Source organism: Ictalurus punctatus, chromosome 6, assembly GCF_001660625.3.
Source record: "Ictalurus punctatus breed USDA103 chromosome 6, Coco_2.0, whole genome shotgun sequence".
Classification (NCBI taxonomy): domain Eukaryota; kingdom Metazoa; phylum Chordata; class Actinopteri; order Siluriformes; family Ictaluridae; genus Ictalurus; species Ictalurus punctatus.
Genome location: NC_030421.2, coordinates 15898597 through 15925801, shown reverse-complemented (window position 1 = coordinate 15925801; position 27205 = coordinate 15898597). Strand labels below are relative to the sequence as shown.

Here is a 27205-nt window from a genome sequence, read left to right as displayed (position 1 = left end):
AGTTACTAAACCAATGCAAGAAAACAAAGAAATGAAACCTTCACAATTAATTCAAGACCTGCACCCGATATAAAATGGCAGTTACGCTCATGAAGATACAATAAGTGAATCGCAAGACATTACCCCCAAATAAATTGATAATTAATTTTTAAATACATTTGTTAATGTGTAAAAAAAATAATAATAATTGTTAAACCCATGTTTGATTTTTAGACCTTGATGTATTACTCTTTTAAAAAAAAAAAAAAAAAAAAAAAAAAAAAAAACAAATTTCCACTGCCCTTTATGTGCAGGGATGTAAGCTGATGAGTGAAGATTTTAAAAAATAATACATTGGAAATTTTAATCTAAAATGTGTCCCAACATTCTGTGGGCACATACCACAGACCAGACCTATTAAAACCTGGAATTATACGTCTTTTGCTCTCTGAAGAAGATCTATTTCATGGGGTGTCAACCAAGTGCAAATAAAAGCAATATCTCACCATATGTATTAATGCATTTAGCAGAATCTGCCTTCCAGAGGCTTGCTCAAGATCCGCAACAATCCAAAAGGTCACTCCGTATACCATCTCGTCTTCTACAGCAAAACAATAACATGAAAATTTCTGCAGCATTTATGGAAAAATCAAGAACTTTTACCAGGATACGTATCTAACCAGAGACAAATCATTTGTCAACATTTTAAAAACTACTTAAAATGTCAACGGCAAACATCAAATGCTCTATAGACCACTGCAAAATGCGACAAGAGCTTCATATACAAAACACGGTCATAAAGATCAGGATCAGAAGTTGAAAAGAAGTTCAAGAAAAATAATCGCATGTAAAATAAATTATTCCGTCAGGAACATTACGTCTTAGATTCAAAATTGATTTGAAAACCTAATCCTTCTTATCAGACACTTACCATGCTTTGTTAAATATTTCATTCTCTTAGAAACAACAGCTGTCTTGTCCTTGGAGTCCAGAAATGAGAACATTTGTGAATCATCCCAGTCATCAGAAACTGCCAGTTTTAGACAAAAACAAAGTTCAAAGCTGTCTGTCAGGAAAGCAGAGATGTCACTGCTACTGGTGAGCGCTTTACATTACTGATTCAATGTTACCTGGAGATGCTGTGAAATCCAGATACCTCCTGTCTGAGCTTAGGATAAGAGGGTTAATGCGTGGCACTACGTTAGGCTGCTCCATCAGGAAGTCTACCACATCTGTACCTTCAGAGATCTGGCCCTGTTATTTGAGGACAATCAAAAAACTTTCAGACAAAAGTTATGTTCAAGTATTAATGATCAAATACAGCTGAATTCAAATGCATCTCCCGGGATTTTTAAATGAAGAAAAAAATAAGTAACTTTTATTGTCAATTTTATAACATTTCTACAACAGAATTGTTCAAAATCTGGCAGCATTAGAGCAAACATATCAGACATTACAACTGAAAGGATCTAAAAACTGGTTAGATAGCACAAGAAGGTGGGAGGCAGTTATAAAGACAAAGAGCCAATGAGTTATTAGACAATATTTACAGTTCCCTCTGAGAGTACTGGAACAGCAAGGCCAGTTCTTTTGTTTTTGCTATATACTGAAGGCATTTGGGTTTGAGCTGAAAAAATGAATATGAGATGAGAGATCATAATTTCAGCTTTCATTTCTTGAAATTTACATCTACACATGTTAACTTAGAACTTGGCACCTTTGGTGGCAGACCACCCAATCTTTAGGTGAGCAAAAGTACAAGATAAATAAATATCTTAAAGGAAATTAAAGTAAATACAACTTAATATTTGGTTGCATATCCCTTGCTTGCAATAACTGCAAGCGGGCAAGCCAGTGACATCCTCTAACTGTTGCATTCTTCTTTTGTGATGCTTTTCCAGGCTTGCACCATAGCTTACATTAGTTGTTGTTTGTTTCTTAATTTTTGCCCCTAATGAAGGTCTTTGTTGTGTTGGCAGTGTGCTTTAGATCATTGTCTTGCTGCATGATAAATTTCTTCTTGATTATTTTGGATGTATTTTTCTGTAAATTGGCAGACAAAATGCTTTTGAATTCATTCTGCTGCTACCATCAGATGTTCCATCATCAATAAAGATTAGTGAGCCTGTTACAGAAGCAGCTGTGCAAGCCCAACCCATGACACTACCTGCACCATGCTTGACCCATGAGCTTGTGTGTTTTGGATCATGAGCAGATCCTTTCTTTCTCTACACTTTGGCCTTTCCATCACTTTGGTAGAGGTTAATCTTGGTTCCAGAACTTTTGTGGACCATTTCTGTATTTCTTTGTGAATTCCAATATGGCTTTCTGATTCTTACTGCTGATGAGTGGTTTGGCCTCCATATTTCTGCTCTCGAAGTTTTCCTCGAATGTGGATTGTGATACCTTCACACTACTGTGTTGCTGAGGTCACAGACTGTTGTTTTTGGGTTTTTCTTCACAGCTCTCACAGTGGTTTTTTTTCTTTCCCATCATCTGCTGTTGTCCTTGGCCAACCTGTTTGATGTCTGGTAGTTAGTTGAACAGTGGTTTCTTTCTTATTAAGGCTCTGATCTGATTTCCTTCTTTTCTCAGCTTCAGAATGGTTTGCTTTTCTCCCAAAGAAAGCTCTCTGGTCTTCATGTTGTCTTATCCTTTTTAACAAAAATTCAGCCTTCACAGGCAAAACCCAAGGCTCAAACCAAGAGTAGACATTTAGCGCTATTAACTGGTTAAACAATCAATCTAAGAGGGCACACCTGGGCAACAAGAAATATGTTCCCATATTTTGGGTGGGTTCAAACAAAAGGTGCCATGTTCTAAGTTGTTTAACACATCTAGATGCAAATATCAGGAAATAAAAGCTGAAATCCTGATCTATCGTCTCAAATTTGTCTTTTGATCTCAGACACAAATATCTTCATAGCTGGCCTTGCTGTTTCAATACTTTCAGAGGGGACTGTATATCACATTCAGATATGCAAACAGTTGAAATGCTATCATTTTGACATTTTAACATTTTTATACAAAAACATCATTTGACCATTTTTGTTATTTGTGATAATGAAGTAACTTCAGTTTTAATATTTTTGCCTTTTCATTTTATTTTATGGCTATGAAAACTTTTGTACTTACTACTGCAGGAAACATTAAATCATATTGTATTTTTAAAAGCGATTTTCTCTAAATATCTTTTCTATATTCAGAATATATATATAAAAAAAAAATCAGCTTCTAACTTTTTATGATCCCTCTTATTTTGTTAACAGTATTAAGATTTAGCAGATTCTGCAAGGGGTATGCAAACTTATGGGCACAACTGTATATACATATCTAATTAGATGAAGCCTCATTTGCATACATAAATATCAAGTTTTTAAAAAAAACAAACAAAACCTTCCAGTCCAAAAATTCTCAGCATTCAACTGGCAAAGATTGATTGTGATATATATTGCTGTTCAACTGTAGTGTCTTGCCTTACATTAAGAAACATTAAGAATAAAATTGTGATGCTGAATACCATGAACACGGCTCTCTGGAAGAAGTTAGTGGCATCCATGATGTGCTGAAGCAGGATGGTCTCCAACTCGTCTGGGTCCATCTCCTCAGTGCTGAGTGGAACCCCATTAAACAGACCCACAGGAAGAGCTCCCAGCCGACTCTTTCTGTAGAAAACTGCCCCAGCCTAGAGGGTCAAAGGATCACTATCACCTCAACTCAAATCTATAGAATTGGCACACTGACTGGATCACTGAGTCTACAACTCTAAATACATGTACATGCAGGAGGTTTAAAATAACTGTAGGGCAGCATTTGCCCCCTACTCTTCACAGTTTAATAGAATACACCACAGTACCTTGTTCATGTACCAAAACCTACACAGGATATACTGTAATCTATTTTCAATATATTACACATTTGTATTTTATTAATACCATTCATTACAATCTACAGTATATTATTGCATCAAATGCACTTAATTATAAACATAAAACCCAATTAATTTGGTTAGGCCACAAGGAAATAAAATGAAAATAAAAGACAGCAAATTAACATGATTACTAACTATAGCTATTAATGACTACGAAACTCAATATTTTCAACAATCTATCTAACTATTAAAGATATTCAAATCTTTATCTTTTTATCATTTGCCTTATGTTGCTTCATTAATCTGAATTTTATCTCTTGTGCCTGTAAAAAAAAAGTTAATTTAAAGCACCTGAGTAGCATGTGAGAGTTAAAGTAACGTTCCGAGTGTAACCACTGATGGATATGTTTAATGTAACTCTGTGGCTGGGCATATCCATATAAAATATCCACATAAAAATGTATGCATCTCACAGTAATACGGAAGCCCTAAGTGGCCATGCATTGTTAATTATTTTTCTGTCGTTTTCTCTTGATCTCGACTTAATTTTCCTGTGTACTGGACATCCATCTTCCTGAAGTCAATAGGTTTTTTGAACGGGTTTTTTGGTTAAATGCCTGAAATAAGGTCTGTGGTTAACACAAGCTTAAGATATGATCACATTTTATACTATGACATAAAACACATCAGTAATACCCCACTCAGGATTTAAAAAAAAAAAAAAAAAAAAGCTTTTACATGTGTCTTGAAGTGTCTTGAAAGCGCACGGTGGCTTGGTGGTTAGCACGTTCACCTCACACCTCCAGGGTCGGGGGTTTGATTCCCACCGTGGCCCTGTGTGTGCGGAGTTTGTATGTTCTCCCCGTGCTGCGGGGGTTTCCTCCGGGTACTCCGGTTCCCTCCCCCAGTCCAAAGACATGCACGGTAGGCTGATTGACGTGTCTAAAGTGTCCGTAGTGTATGAATGTGAATGTGTATGTGATTGTGCCCTGCGATGGACTGGAGTGGCTAAAGGTTGTCATTAAAGACCACGAGAACATTAAGTCGAGATCACGAGAAAACAACTTTTTGTTATGTCGAGAGAGAACAAGAAAGAAAAATATTAATAATCCATGGCCGCTTAGGGCTTCCGTACAATAGTGCAGACAAAACTAATTAAAAACAATAAAAATAAATAAATAAATGCATCCTACCTTTCTTTTATCATCATAGCTCGAGTCCACTCCAAGGATTTTGGCAGCATTAGCTTTAGGAAATTTCTTCTTCAGATATGCTGTCACAGTATCAACCGATAAGGAATCTCCAACATCCACTTTGTTATACATCTGTAAGTGCATCAAGATATAATTTAGATATCAGAGAGCTCGATTAATGTCAGGTCATGCCTCTGAGATTAGCTGATGCCTCTCTTCTCTTATATTCTGATGATATCGGGACAATTCCTGAGAAACGACAATTGAATCTCTCGGTAAACATCAAAGAACTCGAAGGTAAGCTACCATACAGACTTAAAGGAAAATAAAAGTACTTCCAAAGTAAGAGCAGAGAGAAGGGTTTTTGGCACACTCACAGACACCATGGATAAGAAAGCCTGGGTTATGTCATACTCCTCTGTGATATAGTTCAACACTCTGAAGAAAGCAACACCAGCATCCATGTAACCATCTACCTTTTCATCTGTATTAACAACAAAGACAAATCCAATCCTAAAAGAAATGAAAAAAATTTTTTTTTTTAATTACTTACACATGGGTGTATCTTTAGGCACAAATTAGTGGCACATCAAGAAGTACATCAAGAAATAAGTGTTCGATTTTAATACAAAGTGCTGACTAGTGATAATTGATCTGCTATGTCTACTCACTAATTCAGTTATTTGTCAGAGCAAAATAAGAATATTGTATGTTTTAAATAATCAAACATTCGACTGAGTGATACTGTTAAATACTGTGCAATGGGTGACAGACCTGAGAGGAATCTTGTGCTTGTAAAAGAGCTCGGCTAATTTGACTAGTTCAATGCTTTCTTCTTGAACTGGGTCAAGAAACAGAACCTGGGAAAGGAAGTTAAATGAAATACCACAATTTATGAAAGAAAACAAAAAAGCCACAGATAAAAATTCATATTTATACACTATATTGCGAAACGTTTGTTTTGTTTGAACATATGACCGTCACACGTATTTGTGCTTGTTGAACATCCCGTTCGAGTTAGGCCTCCTTTGCGTCCAATCTTCTGGGAAGGCTTTCAACTAGATTTTGGAGCGTGACTTTGGGGATTTGTGCTCATACAGCCACAAGAGCATTAGTGATGTCAGGAGAGGAGCCCTGGGATGGAGTTATCCCAAAGGTGTTCAGTGGGGTTAAGGTCAGGGCTTTGGGCAGGCCACTTAAGTTCTTCCACACCAACCTTGGCATGTCATGGACCTCACAGGGGATGTTGTCATGTTGGAACATGTTTGTGAATTTTAGTTCCAGTGATGGGCAATCTTAATGCTGCGGCATACAAAGACATTCTATACAATTGTGCTCTTCCAACTGTATGGCAATAGTTTGGGGAAGAACCACATATGGGTGTGATGGTCAGGTTTCCGCAAACTTTTGGCTATATACAGTAGTGTATAATGGAACTACATTACCACAAAGTGAAGGTAATAAGGTTCTAACTAACCAAACTGAAGAAGTTCCGTCGAACTTGCCGAATCACACCAGGAAACGTAGCTCTGAGCAGCTCCTGAATGCTGGAGGGCCAATTCCGGTATGTGGGGTCTGTCTCAATATCATTAACCCACTTAAAATGTAGAAATAAAAGTAAATGAGCTGTAAATAGTACATCAAAATGTGTTGTAATTTAATGTCACTTTGTACACTATTTACATTTCTGTCACTTTTCAGCTTTACTTTCTTTCCAACCTCACCATTATAGCAGAGTGCCGGATGTCCAGAGCATAGCCATCCTCCACAGTGGTCACAGGAAGGCGCAGAAATTTACCCAAGGTGGTGCCCATAATGCCAAGGCTATGAAGCCCCTCCAGAAGCTTTGCCTCTCCTCGGATGATGTCCAGTATGCTGCCCAGTGAATAGTAGAAAAGTGGTTTATCCTTGTCCCCAATGTGTATCACATATTTCAGTAGGCATGTGTTGATAAATTTTCATATGACTTATGCATAAGTTAACAGATTAAAATATCAGCCTGGTGCTGAAAAATGACTGAAGTCAGCTAAAGCATGTCGCTGCTGCAATGCTACACAGTGATGGTAGTCTGAAGTTGGCAAAAGTCTTAGGGAAATAAAGAAATAAGTACTGTATGTTGTGATGTATTACAAAATGCAACATATTTACCAATACACCAGTCAATATTTTGAACACATCTGCATATACAAGGGTTTCCTACTATTTCAGAATAATAAAGAAGACATTAACACTATGAAACAACACATGGAATTATGCAGTGATCAAAATATATACTTTTATTTATGGTTTTTTAAAAAAAATTTATTTATTTTTATTATTTTATGCTGTTGGGCATATTCTCAACCAGCCTCTTGAAGGAGCTTCACCAAGGAGGCTTTTCTTAAAAGTTCCCAAATAAGCCGAGCACTTGCTGGCTGCTCTACTTAATTCTAAATGAAAACAATATGTTTGAAGGAGCAATTAAATTTGAAGTAAAAACTAGTTGTTTTAACTAAAAAGTGATTCATTACACTCTTTATATTTATTTTGGCATCAATTTTGGGATGGTGTTCTTTATATTAAAAACCTCACTCTTTTTCTCCCATACATACAGTGAGGGAAAAAAGTATTTGATCCCCTGCTGATTTTGTACGTTTGCCCACTTACAAAGAAATGATCAGTCTATAATTTTAATGGTAGATTTATTTGAACAGTGAGAGACAGAATAACAACAAGAAAATAAAGAAAAACGCATGTCAAAAATGTTATATATTGATTTGCATTTTAATGAGGGAAATATGTATTTGACCCCTCTGCAAAACATGACTTAGTACTTGGTGGCAAAACCCTTGTTGGCAATCACAGAGGTCAGACGTTTCTTGTAGTTGGCCACCAGGTTTGCACACATCTCAGGAGGGATTTTGTCCCACTCCTCTTTGCAGATCTTCTCCAAGTCATTAAGGTTTCGAGGCTGACGTTTGGCAACTCGAACCTTCGGCTCCCTCCACAGATTTTCTATGGGATTAAGGTCTGGAGACTGGCTAGACCACTCCAGGACCTTAATGTGCTTCTTCTTGAGCCACTCCTTTGTTGCCTTGGCCATGTGTTTTGGGTCATTGTCATGCTGGAATACCCATCCACGACCCATGTTCAATGCCCTGGCTGAGGGTAGGAGGTTCTCACCCAAGATTTGACAGTACATGGCCCCGTCCATCGTCCCTTTGATGCGGTGAAGTTGTCCTGTCCCCTTAGCAGAAAAACACCCCCAAAGCATAATGTTTCCACCTCCATGTTTGACGGTGGGGATGGTGTTCTTGGGGTCATAGGCAGCATTCCTCCTCCTCCAAACACGGCGAGTTGAGTTGATGCCAAAGAGCTCCATTTTGGTCTCATCTGACCACAACACTTTCTCCCAGTTGTCCTCTGAATCATTCAGATGTTCACTGGCAGACTTCAGACGGGCATGTATATGTTCTTTCTTGAGCAGGGGGACCTTGCGGGTGCTGCAGGATTTCAGTCCTTCATGGCGTAGTGTGTTACCAATTGTTTTCTTGGTGACTATGGTCCCAGCTGCCTTGAGATCATTGATAAGATCCTCCTGTGTAGTTCTGGGCTGATTCCTCACTGTTCTCATGATCATTGCAACTCCACGAGGTGAGATCTTGCATGGAGCCCCAGGCCGAGGAAGGTTGACAGTTCTTTTGTGTTTCTTCCATTTGCGAATAATCGCACCAACTGTTGTCACCTTCTCACCAAGCTGCTTGGCAATGGTCTTGTAGCCCATTCCAGACTTGTGTAGGTCTACAATCTTGTCCCTGACATCCTTGGAGAGCTCTTTGGTCTTGGCCATGGTGGAGAATTTGGAATCTGATTGATTGATTTCTTCTGTGGACAGGTGTCTTTTATACAGGTAACAAGCTGAGATTAGGAGCACTCCCTTTAAGAGTGTGCTCCTAATCTCAGCTCGTTACCTGTATAAAAGACACCTGGGAGCCAGAAATCTTTCTGATTGAGAGGGGGTCAAATACTTATTTCCCTCATTAAAATGCAAATCAATTTATAACATTTTCGACATGCGTTTTTCTGGATTTTCTTGTTATTCTGTCTCTCACTGTTCAAATAAACCTACCATTAAAATTATAGACTAATCATTTCTTTGTCAGTGGGCAAACGCACAAAATCAGCAGGGGATCAAATACTTCTTTCCCTCACTGTAGCTGAGCATTATGGCCAAACAGTCCAATTTTTGTTTCATCTGACCAGAGAATACTCCTCCAAAAAGCTAGGTCATCCTCCTGTTGATCACCTGCAAACTTCAGTCTGGCTGGTTTTTTTTGTTTGTTTTTTTTAATGTCAGTCTTGGAGTAGGGGCTTCTTGTGCAACAGCCTTTCAGGCCATGGTGATGTAACATATCTTAATACTGCTGCAAAGTATATACAAAGTACCTGATGCCTCCAACTCCTTCACCAGTTCCTCTGTGATTGTCTTTGGGCTCAGATGAACCTTACAAACCAAAGTTTGTTCATCCCTGACAGTTAATTTGTGTCTCCTTCCTGAATGATTCAGTATCCTGCATCCCATTTGAAGTTTTTAAAAAAAATTTGATATGCATTTGCATACAACTGTTTGTAGAGATGCTCGTAGTACCTTCTGTTGTTTCAAAATTTCTCCTAAGCAGCTCCTTGTCCAAGTTGCTTGGATTTTCCCAAAAAGGCACTGGTTCTAAATACAGCCATAGGTGCTTGCCCAATTAACTCTTAATTATGACAGACAGCCAATCAGAAATCAGAAATCTTGACTGTTTAAAGACATGGTCAACTTGGTGTACGTAAACTATGACCCGCTGGAATTCTGCTATAGTGTGTTAAAGCACTAATGAATTGTTTTAAACTGACCTCTGATATGAAAAAAAGTAGATGCACTAATTGAGAAAAACTGAGATTGAATGTCTTCAGCCTAGGTGTATGTAGACGTTTTGGCCTTAACACTATTACCTGTATTTTACACAATCTAATTCTGGCCTTTTTTACATAAAGGTAATACATTAACTGATAAAAGGCGCAAACATCATAAATTGTTCTATCAGAGCACTGAGATACTGTTTACTTTCTGAGGTCCTACCTGAAGGTGTTATGAAGGTCCAGATCGATGTGCATTCCGTTAATGTAGAGACTAGTGTCTCCAGGGTTGATTCCCAGAGATTTGCTTAGTCGCTGAGGAACAAAATACAAAGCAAAGTACCAGCAGAAATATAGGTTATATTGGTATATATCAACAAAAAGTTTCCTAGAGACACACAGCAGAATAGGATGGACCTTGGAATTTAAATTTTTTTTTCTTTATTTTTTTTTTCTTTACAAGCAGCAGTTATTAAACTGCACCTTTTGGTTCTCCTCGATTTCTTTCCTCATTTCTTGGTTTACAGCAACTCTGGTCAGTGATCTGTGGGGACAGTAAAACATGCACAGTCACATCAGCTCTTTCCAACATCCCCAGTGACTCGTAAAAACACTGTAAACAGCAACTGACTCAGCACCTTTGCCATACAGCAAATAAAGCTTTCTGAAGCACTATCACACAATAAAATCGACTTGGAGTTACCACGTCAAGCCAACAATCAGGACCAGAAAGGATTCCTGATGATTTATTTTTAAAAAACAGACGTTCTTTTACACACACAATCCCCTCCGAAATTATTGGAACAGCAAGGCCAATTCATTTGTTTGTGTTATACACCAAAGACATATCGGTTTGAGATCAAAAGATGGATAGGAGATGAAAGTTTAGGATTTCAGCTTTTATTTCCCGGTATTTACATCTAGATGTGTTCAAAAGCATAAAACACAGAACCTTTTGTATCAGACTACCCAATTTTTAGGTGAACAAAAGTACAGGAACAGATAAGTCTGGAAGAAAATTCAAGTGAAATAACTTAATATTTGGTTGCATATCCCTTGTTTGCAATAACTGCATCAAGAATGCGACTCACTGACATAACCAAATTGTTGGTTTCTTCTTTTGCGATGCTTTTCCAGGGTTTTATCACAGCCTCTTTCAGTTGTTGTTTTGGGGGGTTTCTCCCATCAGTCTCCTCTTCAGGAGGTGAAATGCTGCTCAATTGGGTTAAGGTCTGGAGATTGACTTGGCCAGTCTAAAACCTTCCACTTTTCCCCCCTGATAAAGTCCTTTGTTGAGTTGGCAGGTTGTTTTGGATCATTGTATTGCTGCATGATAAATTTCCTCCCCATTAATTTGGATGCATTTCTCTGAAAACTGACAGACAAAATATTCCTGTAAACTTCTGAATTCATTCTGCTGCTAACATCATGAGTTAAATCTTCAATAAATATTAGTGAGCCTGTCCCAGAAGCAGCCACGCAAGCCCTAGCCATGACGCTACCTCACAGTTGAGCTTGTATGTTTTTGATCATGAACAAAACACTATATTTCTGTTCTCAAAGTTTTCTTCGAATGGTGGATTGTGATACCTTCACCCCAGCCCTTTGGAGGTTTTAGGTGATGTTTCTGCTGACTGATAATATTTCTGTCATCAGCTGTTGTTGTTTTCCTTGCCCAATCCATCCTTGTTGCTCAGTCCACTAGTGGTTTCTTTCTTTTTCAGGACATTCCAAATTGTTGCATTGGCTATGCCCAATGTTTGCGCAATGCCTCTGATTGATTTTCCCTCTTTTCTCAGCTTCAAAATGCCTTGCTTTTCTCCATTAACAGCGCTCTGATTTTCATGTAGGCTTATCCTTTTTAACAATAATTGCAGTCTTCACAGGTGAAACCGAAGGAAGAGTAGATGTTCGGAGCTATTTATTGTTTAAACAATCAATCTAGTAGGGCATACCTGGCTAGCAAGAAACATGTGTTAGTCGCATGTTCCAATAGTTTTGCTCACCTACAAACTGGGTGCTCTGATACAAAATATGCCATGTTCTACGTTGTATAGATGACAATACCAGGAAATAAAACCTGAAACTCTAAACTCTCTTCTCATATTCACCTTTTGATTTCAAACCCAAATTTCTTCAGTCTACAGCAAAAACAACTAAACAACTAAACAACTACCCTTACCGTTCCAATAGTTTTGGAGGGCACTATAGACTTAGAAGTTCTTTTATTTCACAACTTAATACAAAAGCCAAGGGTTTTGTTTCACCTTGCTTTGCTGGGGAAGTTTTGACTGAGATCTCGCATCAGTTTGAGGGAATCAAACTTCGGCACAGATATGATCTGGGTTGCTGCCTGGAAACTCAGGTCTGTTGATACAGAGGAAGTAACAAGATATATCTGTATAAATACGTTAATAGAAAAAGACATTAATAGAGAAAGACTGATTGAAATCAATGGATGGATGACAAACGAAAGGAAAAACCTGAATAAATAAGCGGACAAACATAAGTGCAGATGCTTCCACACAGTGGTACTGCATGATACAAATAAGCAAGTATCATCCCATCATGCTCTGTAACTTATAAAAATGCCGAGTGTGCTCAGGTGACCTCAATTTCAGAGCAAAATTACAAGCTCTTTCCAATGCAAGTGACTTTGAAAGAGGGTTTCTTATTGGGGCTGCACAGCAGGAGCTTCAGTCACAAAAACTGTTCAACTGGCTGTGTATGGACCAATAATTAGCAAACCTTTAGCAGTTACATTCAATAACTACAAGGAAAGAGATATTATAGTAGGGTTACAGTGCATAAAACCCTCAATACAAAAAAGAATCACATTTGAAAGTCAAGTGATGCAAAAAACAAAACATACACACTTGGTCTACAGAAATGCGAGAAAAGTTAGATGGTCATATGAGTCATCCTTCACCATGTTCTCAACAAGTGTGTGAGTGAATGTCTACTTTATACCAAGAGAACAGTGTGCATGCACTGAGAACCCCTAGAATGAGGGGATTCAGCAGCTCTGTTATTCTGTTGGTGGGATTTTGCTAGCATGGTCCGTTACAGCAAAACGTTACTGCAGGTCATTACAAAGTTCTCCAGACTGATCACCTTTATGCTATCCAAATGGGAATGGTCTCTTCCAGGATGACCCCACACTTCAACAGGGCACGAGGACTTACTGAATTGTATAAATCATATGCAATGGCCTTTACAGTCAACAGATTTCAACCCAATTGAATGCTGATTGGAAATTTGGGACTGATGTGTTAGAATACCAACTGAGGGAATATCTTTTGGAAAAATGGTGTTAAGTACAGTTCCAGAGATGTGTACAATCTATGCTAAGATGTGCTGGAGCCGTTCTGGGGGCTCATGAAGGGGGCTTTATTAAGACACTATGCTTTCTTGAATTCAAATCACATGTTTATATCAATGTGTTAGTAATAATACGTTAGTATTTCAAGAGTAACAACTAATTCACAGACACTTATATGGCAGATGCACCACATAACCCAAGCCCAATAATAATAATAATAATCATCATCAGATTAAAATCATGTCATTTAATAAGAAAAAGTGTCTAACAGCTCTTGCTGTAAGGACTCTTTCCAGTGTTAACACAAGAGTCTGAAGTAAAGCTGTTTATTTTTTCCACCATGGTAAAGTTTTCAACATGGAGGATTTTGTGCTTTCTCGGTAACAAGTGGAATTTAAAAAATGTAAAAATAAATAAATAATAATAATAAAAAAAATCAACAGAAAGTGAGTGAAAGACTACTTATAGTTGTTATAATGTGATAACATTAAATAACTTGTTTTGCAGATCCACAAGATTATACGTAACTACAAATGGATAAAATAATAACATGCAGTTCTTTACTAATTAAAAAACTGTAATCATTGGCAAAGAAAAAAAAAAATCCACTGTTGTTGATTATTTCCCCATAACAACACAACCAGAATGTGTTTTATTCCTTCTTTAAATTGATTCTCGAGAGCAAGAGGGTTATGGTAAAATAGCTTTGTTAATCTGTTTTTCTGTTATTTCTGCCACATGTTTTTGGATTGTTATCTTGTTATATCCTCATATATATGTGATATAATCGCATATGTTATAGCACATATCCTCATATGCGATTTTTTTAAATAATGTTTTGTAGTTAACAGTAATATATTTAAGAGGAATAAGAAAATCAGTATGTTGGAGAGGACTTGAGATTTTATAAATACAATCAAGAACACTTGGTACTGGCCATTAGCAGCTATTCAGCAGGCAGCACGCAGGAGCAGAACAGATCACTGCACCAAACGCAGGCAGAAAGCACAACATTCGTACCGCTTCTCCATTCATCACTCAGACATTTCTCAAGGCGCACACAGATCGCTCTCCTCACCCTGCATGAAGCTACATGGACACACACAGAGCCCTGGTCTCCAGGTTTAAGAGAGGGCCGTTAATAATGCAGCGTGTTTACCTTGCAGCTCCCACACTTTGAGAGGTGCCATGTCATTTGTGCTCTCCAACAGATGCCTCCTCAATTCCCCTAACTGCTCCTGTAGTTCTGGATGAGACTCCCTGCAGAGAGAGGATAATGGACATTAATCCTGCTGCATTTCTATTCCATTTGGGAATTCAATCACAAAAATACACTCACTGGGCACTTTATTAGGAACACCTGTACAATTAACCATTCATGCAATTATCTAATCAGTTTTCAAGTGGCAGCAGTGCAGTGCATAAAATCATGCAGATTCGGGCCAGCAGCTTCAGGTAATGTTCACATCAACCATCAGAATGTGGAAAAAAAAATCTGATCAGTGATTTTGACTGTGGCATGATTGTTGGTGGCAGACGGGCTGGGTTGAGTTTTTCTATAACTGCTGAACCCCTGGAATTTTCACACATGACTGTCTCTAGAGTTTACTCAAAATGGTGCAATAAAGAAAAAACATCCAGTGAGCTGCAGTTCTGCGGATTGAAACAGTACATCATGCCTTATTTTTGAGAGAGGTCAATGTAGAATGGTCAGACTGGTTCGAGCTGACAAAGTCTACAGTAACTCAGATAACCACTCTGCACAACTGTGGTAAGCAGAACAGCATCTCAGAATCCACAACAGTTTGAACCTTGATGCAGATGTGCTACAACAGCAGAAGACCACATCGGGGTCCACTTCTGTCAGCCAAGAACAGAAAGCTGAGGCTTCAGTGGGCACAGGCTCACCAAAACTGGACAGTTGAAGATTGGAATAATGTAGCCTGCTGAGGCACACAGATGCTAGGGTCAGAATTTGGCACCAACAGCATGAATCCATGGACCCAACCTGCCTTGTGTCAACAATACAGGCTGAAGCATGTGGTGTAATGGTGTGGGGAATGTTTTCTTGGCACACTTTGGGCCCATGAATACAAAACCAATCATCGCTTCAATGCCACAGCCTATTTGAATATTGTTGATGACCATGTGCATCCCTTCATGGTCACAATTTATCCATCTTCTAATGGCTACTTCCAGCATGAAAATGCACCATCTAACAAGCAAAAGTCGTCTCAAACTGTTTTCATGAACATAACAATGAATTCAGCTTTCTTCAGTTGTCTTCCCAGTCACTGGATCTTTATGAAATAGAAAATATTTGGGATGCGGAAAAATGGGAGATTAGCATGCACATAGCATGAAAGTGCTCTTGAAAAATCTGCAGGAATTGCGTGATTCATGTAGGGATGTCACGATACCAAAAGTCTAATAGTCGGTACCGATACCACTCAAAGTACATGATACGCGATACCAAAGTCGATACCACGGTGTGCTATAAAATTAAAATAAAAAAACTCTCCTGGAGGACATCCTCCTCTGGCTGATACTGGCAAAGAGCGCGAGAGGGGGGGAGAGAGTGGGGGAGGAGGAGGGTATTTTAGTTATCAAACACTGTCTGATAATGAGTCTCCGGAGGTGCACTCCTAAACGTGCGCGCGCACACACACACACACACACACACACACACACTATACTCTGAATGCAAGTATTAGTTTAAATTCACTGATATGGTGGCAGGCCAAAAAGATTTATTAAAAGCTTGAACATTTGAATAATTATTAGTGACATTAGGCTACATGCTGCTGACAGGACACGGGCTGAATGGCGATGCGTGGTGGCCCATTAGGAGGTAGATTATAACACTGCAATGCGTTAGCGTCGTTAACAAATAACTGGCTATCGCAAACATTACATGGAGCATAATGTTAGCTGGTTTCATAGCCATAATGCCAGCTGCCTCAAACAAACATAATATAGGACCGTCTTTCAGGTGCTTCACCAAATTCCAGGTGTTTCCTCGCTTTGTCTGAAATGAACGAGAGCATCGGTTGCACACCAGAAACGATACTAGCATTCCTCTTAACGAGTCGGGGCGGCGCTAAACTTGTTAAGATAAGCTAAACTTTTGTAGTTTTTCCTGTGTGCTTGTAGGCGTTCCTCTTCTTCTTTACCACTTGTGGACCGACTAAAACACTTGCGCGTATTTACTGCCCCCATCAGCTCCGGAAGAATCGCAATCCCGGTACTTACAGTACTTTCGTTACAAATGTAACCTATGCTACTGCAGAAGAACAAGTACCATCACATTTTAAGAATGTTGCTACCGACTTGGAACCGAAGTATCGGTTCTCGTGACATCCCTAGATTCATTCGTCAACGTGGACCAGAATCTCAAAGGAGTTTCCAACATCTTGTGGAATCCATGCCATGAAGAACTGAGGCTGCTTTGAGAGCAAAGTGGGGCCCTACCCAGTATTAGTAAAGTGTTTCTAATAAAGTGCTCTGAGTTTATAACTGATGATATTCTAGTTCAATTCAAATTAATACTTTGCCTGTTTCTCAGCAGCTATTTGATTCTTTTCTTCAAGATTGATAATGTTCGCAAAGAAATTCCTGTCACACCTGACTCTGCCACTTCACTCCTTCGTCCATCTGGGTTCACTGGTGTTTCTTTCACTCATTTCTCACTGCTTGATTCCGAGGCTCTCACAAGGGAGGTATCCAGCATGAAATCAACCACTTGCCTGCTGGATCCAATTCCCACAAACCTATTTAAATAGTGCTTCGATGTTTGGTGCCCTGCTATCCTTGGTATTATAAATGAATCACTGGAGACTGGGGTTGTTCCAGCAGTACTAAAGCCTGCTGCTGTTACACCTGTACCAAAGAAAGAAAATGTTTCCGTGGATGATTTTAACATTTTTCGTCCCATTTCAAATCTTCCGTTTTTGGCAAAAATACTTGAGCATGTTGTTGGCTCTCAACTATGTAATCATCTTACAATTAATAACCTCTTTGAACCCCTTCAGTCAGGTTCTCGTAAACTTAACACTGAAACGGCGTTGGTCAAAGTTACCAATGACTTGTTGATGGCCTCTGATTCTGGCACTACAGCCATTCTTATTCTTCTTGATCTTAGAGCTGCTTTCGATACTGTGGATCATGGTCTTTCCACTTTCCTTGAAAGTGTTTTTGGTGTGTTTGGGACAGTTTTAAAGACTGTGCCCAATGCTAAATTTCTCTGTGGCTGAAAAACTGATAAACTCATTTGTTGACACTCGGCTGGATTACTGCAACGCCGTTTTAGCTGGAGTTTCTAAATCCACAATTATCAAATTGCAATATGTTCAAAACTCTGCCGCCAGGATCCTGACGGGGACCAGGAAAAGTGAACATATTACTCTTGTTTTGGAGTCCTTACACTGGCTCCCAGTCAGGTTCCGTGTTGATTTTAAGATCATGATGTTGACATACAAGGCACTACATGGCTTGACTCTGCATTACTTATCTGGTTTATTAATCCCTTACACCCCAAATCGCAGACTACGCTCCTCACAGTGCAATTTGTTAACTGTTCCACAAACCCGCCTAAAATCTATAGGTGACGGGGCTTTTTTTGTCTATGCTCCTTCACTTTGGAACTCTCTTCCTCCTGAACTAAGGGAAGCTCAGACTTTTGGCATTTTTAAAGCTCAACTTAAGACACACTTTTTTAAACTTGCATTTGACTGCTGATGTTTTTTTTAATTATTATTTTATAATTATTATTATTATTGTTCTTATTAACTTTTATATGTTTTATTTTTCTGTGTACTGCTTATTTTGTGTACAGCTCTTTGAGAAGCTGCTTTTAAAGGCGCTTTATAAAATAAAGTTTATTATTATTATTATTATTATAGATCTAAAATACCACTATATGTAATAGAAAGGACATGTAATAAGAAAAAAACCACAACACTGTACATGTATATTTTCACCTTAATTTTCCAAATAAAAAACCCTGGACGTCATTGGTGTCATCCTCTTCAAAAGTGGCTGTTGATTTTGAATCTGAAAAACAAAAAAAAACAACAAATTGCCCTTTTAATTATGTTCAAAAAATAATTAAGATAATCAATAAGGTATCACATTGGGCAACCGGATATCATAATGTATACCTTTAACTTGTGTATCATCCACAGCTTTGTACTCAGTACTTTTAATAGCCAGTTCCACACCATATCCAGACAGAAGCATGTGCTGCTTCTTTGGCTCCTGTTGGAACACAGAAGAACTTGCAATAAAACACATGCAAGCAACAATTATTTTCTTTGACAGTCTGTTGAATAAATTATTGACCTAACCAAAAACAAACTCACAGCGACAAAATGGCGCAGCACATAGATCAGCTTCCCCTCTTCTGCCTTCTCAGAAAGAACTTTATGGAACGTGTTGAACTTTTTGGTGCCGATTTCAGCATAAAGTATGGCGACAGGAAGATCCGTCCCGTTGACACCTGGATATTTATGATCATTCTTATACAAGTACGGCTTTGGCCTGTAAATATATATAAAAAAAAAGTGAAACAAAAATCAACAAACAGTGCTGCTGTGCAGGATAAAACCTGTCTTACATCCACATATATTGATCAACTATTTCTATTCTACGTGTAAACTGATCCCCCAAGCTCCCTGTGATGGTAGGGCTTTCCACAGACAGTTCTGTTTGTGTCTTTAAAAAATGGCATGGCCTGGTTTGTTTAGCTCAGACTTTATGATTGGATAAGTACACTGTTATTGAAGCACTGCTGTTATGGTGTTTCACCTTAGGTGATGTGTGCAACCTGTAGGTTTAGATTGATTATTAGGATTGAATATCAAAACATACATTTATTTAATAGTGAGATCCTGCTGATCATGCAGTTTCCTTACTTGAGCACATACAAAAGCTGAGTGAGTATTAACTTCTGAAATAGTGAGTGAGTGAGTGCATTAAAGGCTTTGCATTTAAAAAAAACAAAAAAACAGTCTCTCACAGTTCAGAGTTTCTGTTGCTCGAGTAATCAGTAAAAACCATACCGCATGCATTATGTACTTTTAATCTACCATTAATGAAGTCATGGATTAGCAACCTCTGAAATCACTCATAATGCCAGCCTAAGACACAACAAGCAAGGAGCAACAGTAGACTTTGAACAAATGCAATTTCTAATTTAAGAGGCTTACTGCATTCCCCAGCTCAATCCCAGAAACCACCCTGCATAAATAGTACCGCAAAGAAAGAACAGAGAAAGGAAATCCCACAATCATCAAAAGTGAATTACCTGCCTGCGGCACCCTTCAGGAGTTTCTTCATGTTCTTGGTGCTGCAAGCGTGTTGGCCGTGGACAGAGACGAAGGCAGCGCAGGCATCTGGCGGAGGCTCATCACTGGCAATCTGCACAAAGGACAAATGGCAAAGAAATTCTTCACCCAATAGCAATTTATGCAATTGGGGGGAAAAAAGGCAATAACTGGGGTGAAAAAACAACCAACAACTGGGAATCAGTCAGTGTAGCCTTATTTGCACAATTGTAACCAATCCTACAGGGGTGAAAAATCACAACTCTGAACAAATGAGACAGGCGGATTATGAGTTTATTTCCAGCATTTCTCAAAATAGGTTCAGTAGGCTGCTGATATTAAGGTCACCATTGTTTTCTGCCTCTGGTCCAAATACCAGAGAGATTTTTATTTTATTTTATTTTTTTAATCTGTGGGTTTCGATAATAAGGATATTTTTTGCCACATTTGTTCAAAGGCACAAATTATAGCAACACTCAGAAGACACAAATATTCCAGTATATTCAAGATAACATTTGACAATTTGCACTGTAATTTGGGCTAGAATATATTTTCTACAACAGGGTTGCCAGATTAAGGGTCAAGGATTTTTTATACAATAGAGTAACTACAGTCAAGGGGAAAAGGAAAGTGCACCCTGCTTCAGTTTAATTGTATGTTTTTAATCAATCAGGGCCTCCATAACAATTGTGTAGTCTTCACCAACTTCTATAAACAAACAAATAACCTCAAGTAACGACAACAACAAAAAAACCTAACAGATTTCAATATGTACTCATTTTTGTTTCTCAAAAAGTAAACCACATTCACCCAACAGATGGGGAAAAAATAAGTAGACCCTATAATTCAGTAACATGTAGAACCACCTTTAGCAACAAAAAATTGCTATATAGCTATACGAGCACATAGGTACTCAGCCATTGTGATGCCAGATGCATTTTTTGTATGATCCTGATGTTTTTCTTTTTGTTCCCTTTTCCCCTCTATGCCTGTGATTGTTTATGATGGTTTATATGTATGATGATGTGTTTTTGTTTTTCTACGCACCTACGGTGGAAACAAATGCCCTCTTTGAGGACCAATAAATTATCTGTCTGTCTGTCTGTCTGTCTAACTTGAAGTAAACATTTTCTGTAGGAGCTTATCAGTCTTGCCCATTCTTCGTTACAACATTGCTTCAGTTCATTGATGTTTGAGGGCATTTGTTTATGCACATCTCGCTTAGGATCCTGTCACATCATCTCAATGGGGTTGGGGTCTGAACTTTGACTTGGCCATTCCAAAACCTTCATTTTTGTCTTCTTTATCCATTCAGATGTCAATTTGCTGGTGTGCTTAGGATCACTGTTCTGCTGCACAACCCAATTTCAGTCCAGCTTAAGCTGCTGGACAGCCTCACATTTGCCTCATGAATATTCTGGTATAAAGTGGAGTTCATCATTGTCTCAAGGACTGCAAGTTTCCCAGGTCCTGAGCTGCAAAACAAGCCCAAATCATCACCCCTCCACCACCATGTTTGATATTAATTTGCAAAGACAAATGGAAATTATGCTAGTTTCAACTTCTCAGCCCTGTTAATTAGCTATTTGTGCAACCAAAACATGGGACAAGACAAGCACATTTGAGCCCTCACTTGCCTAATGGTGTAGATAATGAATGTCTTTTTTTTTTTTTTACTTCCCAGACAGCTCTATTATTAATTATTAGCAATATGAGTCTGTAGTATTTTGCTTTAAATTACATAGATTTGCTTCACATAGTGAGGCTGTATGTGTAGGTCTCACCTGTTGGAATGCGTGTACAGCAGGTGAGTAGGCTCTGAGCGACAGCGAAAACTTCAGCAGGCTGACCTGTAGATCACTCAGGAACTGACCAGCTTTTTTAACGATCAGGTTATAGTATGATCGGACAGATTCTTGATTTGGGAAGAGACAAAAAACAAAATAAAAACACTGATTATTCTGGTACGGATATAAAATAGCATTTAACAATAGTTTTAGCAGTTTGCATCAATGATGGCAATTGAAATAATGCACATTTCACACGTACGCTGACCCTTAAAAACCTAACAATCCAATATGTTCTTGTTATCTTAACAGACATTCCAGAAAACAACAATCTAAAGGCATGGTCATGCATGGACGAGATTTTAGTCCTCACCTCCATGTTTGTACACAGTTAACTCCTTCACAGTATCAACAAACTGCCAAAACTTGTCATCTCCAGCTTCGCCAATAAACTCACTAAGGATTTGAGAATATATTTAAAACAGCATAAAAAAAGTCAAACAAAAGCAAAATAGCCATCACGATCAACGAAGGACAAAGACAGCCGTATTTCGGCACAGTCACAGATTCTAACCCTGAGAACAAACTGATCATTTCAGTCAGAGGTGTGTGAGGGCAGAGAAACCACCAAACGGTTATACCTTGTCTCCAGTAAAAGCGGAGTCGTGGGCCACTTGGCCTTCAGACTGGCCGTGACTCCCTTTGATGCAGAGTGTGCATGCTGCAATTGCATCAGGACAAGCACCAAGCTGAGGACCCTCATCGTCCGATGCTATAAAGTCCAAAGGAACACAATTCGGATGTATGATCATTTTTATGTATATACTGTATATACTGAGCGCAGCAAAAGTCAATGAATTCTTAACTGTAGTGAAAGTGTGTTTTGACTCACAAAGATGCTGTGCAAAACTTAGAAAAGCCCATCCAGATCTTTTTAAAAAAAAAACCTACCAGTTACAGTCCCGTCCAAAACTATTAGAACGGCAAGGCTAATTCATTTGTTTGTGCTACACACCAAAGACATTTGGGTTTGAGATCAAAAGATGGACATGAGACAAGAGTTTAGGATTTCAGATTTTATTTCCTAGTTTACATCTAGATGTGTTCAACAGCATAAAACACAGACGCTTTTGTATCAGTCCACGAAATTTTTGTGGTTTGTATCTTGTGGTAAGGCCTCTATATTTCTGTGGATTGTGATACCTTAAGCCCTGCCCTGTGGAGGTTCACGTGATGTCACTAACTGTTGTTTTTAGGTTTTTCTTCATAGCTCTCACAATGTTTCTGTCATCAGCTATTGTTGTTTTCCTTGGCCAACCATTCGGTGTCTGTTGCTCAGTCCACCAGTGGTTTCTTTCTTTTTCAGGACATTGCAAATTCTTGTACTGTCTATGCCCAATGTTTGTGCAGTGCCTCTGATTGATTTTCCCTCTTTTCTCAGCTTCAAAACGGCTTGCTTTTCTCCCAAACACAGCTCTCTGATCTTCATGTAGGCTTATCCTTTTTCACAAGCAGTCTTCACGGGTGAAACTGAAGGCTAAAACCAAGAGTAAATGTTCAGAGCTATTTACTGTTTAAACAACCAATCTAACAGGACACACCTGGGTAACAAGAAACACTTGTCAGTCACGTTACAATATTTTTACATCTACACCCATATTGGGTGCTCCGATACAAAATGCGCTATGTTCTACGTCGTTTAACGCAACTACGTATAAATACCAGGTTATAAAAACTGAAACTCGAAATATCTTCTCTTATTCATCTTTTGATTTCAAACCCAAATGTCTTCAGTCAACAGCAAAAACAAATGAATTGGCCTTACCGTTCCAATTGTTTCAGAGGAGACTGTATATGAATTCTATATGAATATATGAACAGATGAGACTGTATATGAAAAACATCTGCTAAATGAATAAATGTAAATGAATTAGACTAGATTTATTCCACAGGATTGTGAGTAGTAAAATAGCATGTAAGGTGATTTGTTCAAGTTAACTAAAGTGTTGTAAATGCCAGGGTGGTTTGTTATTTTGTTACAGTGTAGGAAATCAGTCAATCATTATCACAGCAGTTATATTTACATTTGAGTTTATATACAGTAGGGGAAATAAGTACTGGACATTTTTTTCAGTAAATATATTTCCAATGAGGCTATTCACATGAAATTTTCACCAGACATCAGTATTATCTCAAGATATATAAAGAATTCACAACATTAAAGTCCATAAATAAAGTTATGTGTAATAAAGTGGAATAAAACAGGAAAAAAGTATTGAACACGCTAAGAAGCATTTCTCCAAGGAAAGGTAAGGCAAGATAAAACCAGCTGAAATCCATAAGTAATTATACCCCCTGTCTGTGCAAATTAATATCAGCTGGGTTAGTACATTGGTGGTCTATAAAAAGCTTTTCATTACCAAGGTGTCACACAAGAAATATCTCATGACGGGTAAAAGCAAAGAGCTCTCCCAAAACCATCGCAACCTTATTGTTGCGAAGCATATTGATGGACTCAAATACAGATGTATTTCAAAAATTCGGAATCTTCCAGTATGCACCATTGAGGCCATTATCCGCAAGTGGAAGCAACATCCCTCAGTCATCAACCAGCCACGCAGAGGAGCTACTTGCATGATTTCTGGCCAGGGAGTCAGAAGAATATTCGAATCTCTGCTTGCCTGTCTCACATCTCGGACTGGATGAGGGAACACCACCTTAAGCTCAAATTGGCAAAATCGGAGCTTCTCATCATCCCAACCCGCCCCTCAATCAACCATAATCTCACTGTACAGCTCGGCTCACATAAGCCAACCAGGACAGACTGGGGTGACTTGGGGTGACTTTTGATGACAGCTTGACCTTTACAGACCACATTTCAACGACTGCACGGTCCTGCAGGTTCATTCTGTATAACATCTAGAGAATCAGACCCAATCTCACAGGTTACACAGCTAGTAGTCCAGGCTCTTGTCATATCAAATCTGGACTACTGCAATGCACTACTCTCAGGCCTCCCAGCCAGCTCCATCAAACCCCTTCAGATGATTCACAATGCAGCAGCACGCCTCGTCTTCAACCAGCTCAAAAGTACCCATGTCACACCCCTCTTCATCTCCCGCCACTGACTTCCTGTAGCTGCCCATATCAAATTCAAGACCTTGCCTGGAACAACATCCCCCTACCTCAACTCTCTCCTGAAGGCTTACGTTCCCTCACGGAATCTGCGATCGATTAGCGACCGACACTAAGTAGTGCCTACTCAGCATGACTCAAGGTTCCTTTCCAGAACCTTCACACTAACTGTTCCTCAGAGGTGGAATGAACTTCCAACCTCAATCTGGACTACAGAATCTGTCACTCTCTTCAAAAAACAGCTAAAGACCCACCTCTTCTGTGAACACCTAACTAACCCCACATTATCCTTTTTATTTAAAAAAAAAAAAAAAAAAAAAAAAAAACTTACTCTGACTCTTACACCTCTACTCTGAGCATTCTGCTTTTCTAGAACTCAATTAAAAAATCTTGTATGGTAGCACTACTTGTATTGTTCTCCTCTTGATATATGGCTTTCTTTATTTCCTCAATTGTAAGTCGCTTTGGATAAATGCATCTGCTAAATGAATAAATGTAAATGTAAGAGTAGCCCAAGAGCCAAGGACCACTCAGAAAGAGCTCCAGAAACATAGCAGGTGCCATTGTCACAGAGAAAACAATAGGTAATTCACTCCACTGCTCACGCTCACCCTGCAAGACTCCTTTACTAAAGAAAAGGCATGTGGAGGATCGTTTAAAGTTTGCTACAACTCATTTGGACAAGCCTATGAAATACTGAGAGAGTAGTCTGATCAGACGAGAGGAAAATTGAACTTTTTGGGTGTTATACTACACACCATGTTTGGAGAAGGAATAGCACTGCATATCATGAATGGAGGCCTTTACCAGGAGATTTTTGAGAAGAATCTGCTGCCATCCACCCGGATCATGAAGACGAGACGTGGGTGGACCTTCCAGCAGGACAACGATCCAAAGCATACAGCAAAGGAAACTCTCAAGACCTAGTCAATCACCTGACTTGAATTCAACTGAACAAGATTTAAAGACAATACGTTTAGAAAAACGGGCCAAAATCACACCCGAATACTGTGGCCCATTAATTTCGTCATACAGGCAGTGTCTTGAAGCCGTCATTACAAACAAAGGCTTCTCCATTAAGTATTAAATAAATTTCAGTTAGCGTTTTCAGTATTATATCCTGTGTCATTCTGCTTTATTTATGGACTTTAATGTTGTGAATTCTTTATATTTCTGGATTTCTTGAGTTAATACTGATGTGTGGTGGAAATTTCATGTAAATAACCTCACTGGAAATATATTTACTGAAAAAAAAATGTTGACACATTCAATACATATTTCCCCCACTGTGGCTGTGTGTCATTTTATACACACTATATAACACACACATATATATACATACATATATACATATATACATATATGTATGTATATATATACATATATATATATATATATATATATATACATATATGTATGTATATATATACATATATATATATATATATATATATATATATATATATACACACACACACACACACACACACACACATATATATATATATATATATATATATATATATATATATATATATATATATATATAGTGCAAATTTTAATAATAAGCCTTATGTTTGAATTACTTACTTTGAAGCACATAGGGGAATCATGGTATTTATATTACAGTTAAAGGGGTCGCTCACTGCAAAAAACCTTTGATAACCCCTGGACTAAACACAATACTGTGCCACGTAGTTGCAATACAGCTTACACACAGTGCAATTAACTGAATTACTATGAGCTGCTGCTTCAGCTTTTATATTCAAGACTCAGAAAAAATGGCTGTGTTAGTGAGAAAGGAAATAGTATTCCCCAGTTTCATTTTCAGTACGTCGGAGGGGGGAAAAAAAGGGTTGTGAGAAAAGAAAGGTTGCATTTTCATTGTGAAGTACAGCTGGCTGTAGTCTGAAACAGCATACAAAAATGTCAGTCTTTATTTACACGTGCCCACGCTCCAATCTCGGTTATAACCTTATGTCCTTCAACAGAAACGGGAACAGTTCTGAATATCGCTAATTCATGTAAAACAGCTTGAATATAAAGTGAGCCGCTATCTTACCCTGGTTTTAATGGAGGCCGCCATTCAGGGGTCCTGCGACTTTAAGTGCTGGTCTTCTTTCCAATGTAACTGCCTTGGAAAGAAATTTGGGCGATAAACAAACAAACAAAAAAAAAGAGTCGAATTCTGAGTTTTTGAGCGATTCAGTTTTAACTCAACTGTTGTTTTCCGTGGAAAATTACTGCGATAACGCGCGACATTCAGGCACCTTTAAGGACGACTAACTGTTAAATCCAATGCTTGAAGATGCTGCGGGTTGAATCCCAAACGACTCAACATGGAATATGTAGCGCACTACCTAGGGTGTATGAGCCATTACTTCGTACCCTAAATAGTGCACTTGTTTAATGGAGTTAAATCCATCTGGAATTCAGCCACACAACCCAATCACAGCGGATTTCTAACCCAGTGTGTCTGTGGATGAAACTTCAGAAACTTAACAACAAAGCCAGGGGCAGTTTATGGAATTTAAATAAGTCTTAGTTTACAGTCAAACGTTGACTTTTATGGAAGCAACATTTAAGCAATATTTAAGTTCTAACTTTAGTCTAAAACATTTTGCCACCTACTTATACTTAAAAAAATGATTGGGGTACAAAAAAATCAAAAGCATTCGGGTAGATATAGTTATAGATTGTCGAGAAATGTCACCCTG

The 27205-nt window shown here is 38.4% G+C and overlaps 1 protein-coding gene across 4 annotated transcripts in view; it reads right to left on the bottom strand.

Moving 5' to 3' along the window:
• Positions 1 to 26801, bottom strand: part of uggt2 (UDP-glucose glycoprotein glucosyltransferase 2) — a 51544-nt gene extending 24743 nt beyond the window's left edge. The window contains exons 1-21 of one of the 4 annotated variants that reach the window (XM_017469277.2): positions 26551 to 26801; positions 21995 to 22125; positions 21727 to 21809; positions 21351 to 21481; positions 19548 to 19660; positions 18604 to 18781; positions 18403 to 18499; positions 18223 to 18295; positions 14403 to 14503; positions 12189 to 12288; positions 10405 to 10465; positions 10145 to 10236; positions 6768 to 6918; positions 6521 to 6640; positions 5818 to 5903; positions 5421 to 5556; positions 5044 to 5175; positions 3500 to 3664; positions 1110 to 1233; positions 911 to 1009; positions 486 to 580 (exon numbers count right to left, since the gene is read on the bottom strand). In XM_017469277.2, the coding sequence (XP_017324766.1) occupies positions 486 to 580; positions 911 to 1009; positions 1110 to 1233; positions 3500 to 3664; positions 5044 to 5175; positions 5421 to 5556; positions 5818 to 5903; positions 6521 to 6640; positions 6768 to 6918; positions 10145 to 10236; positions 10405 to 10465; positions 12189 to 12288; positions 14403 to 14503; positions 18223 to 18295; positions 18403 to 18499; positions 18604 to 18781; positions 19548 to 19660; positions 21351 to 21481; positions 21727 to 21809; positions 21995 to 22125; positions 26551 to 26574 (2292 nt within the window). In that variant the 5' untranslated portion in view covers positions 26575 to 26801. Of the gene's footprint in view, positions 1 to 485; positions 581 to 910; positions 1010 to 1109; positions 1234 to 3499; positions 3665 to 5043; positions 5176 to 5420; positions 5557 to 5817; positions 5904 to 6520; positions 6641 to 6767; positions 6919 to 10144; positions 10237 to 10404; positions 10466 to 12188; positions 12289 to 14402; positions 14504 to 18222; positions 18296 to 18402; positions 18500 to 18603; positions 18782 to 19547; positions 19661 to 21350; positions 21482 to 21726; positions 21810 to 21994; positions 22126 to 26078; positions 26106 to 26550 lie in introns of those variants that run through there. The other 3 variants (XM_017469276.3, XM_017469278.2, XM_053680898.1) reach the window with 3 other exon arrangements.
• Positions 26802 to 27205: the final 404 nt, after the last annotated feature.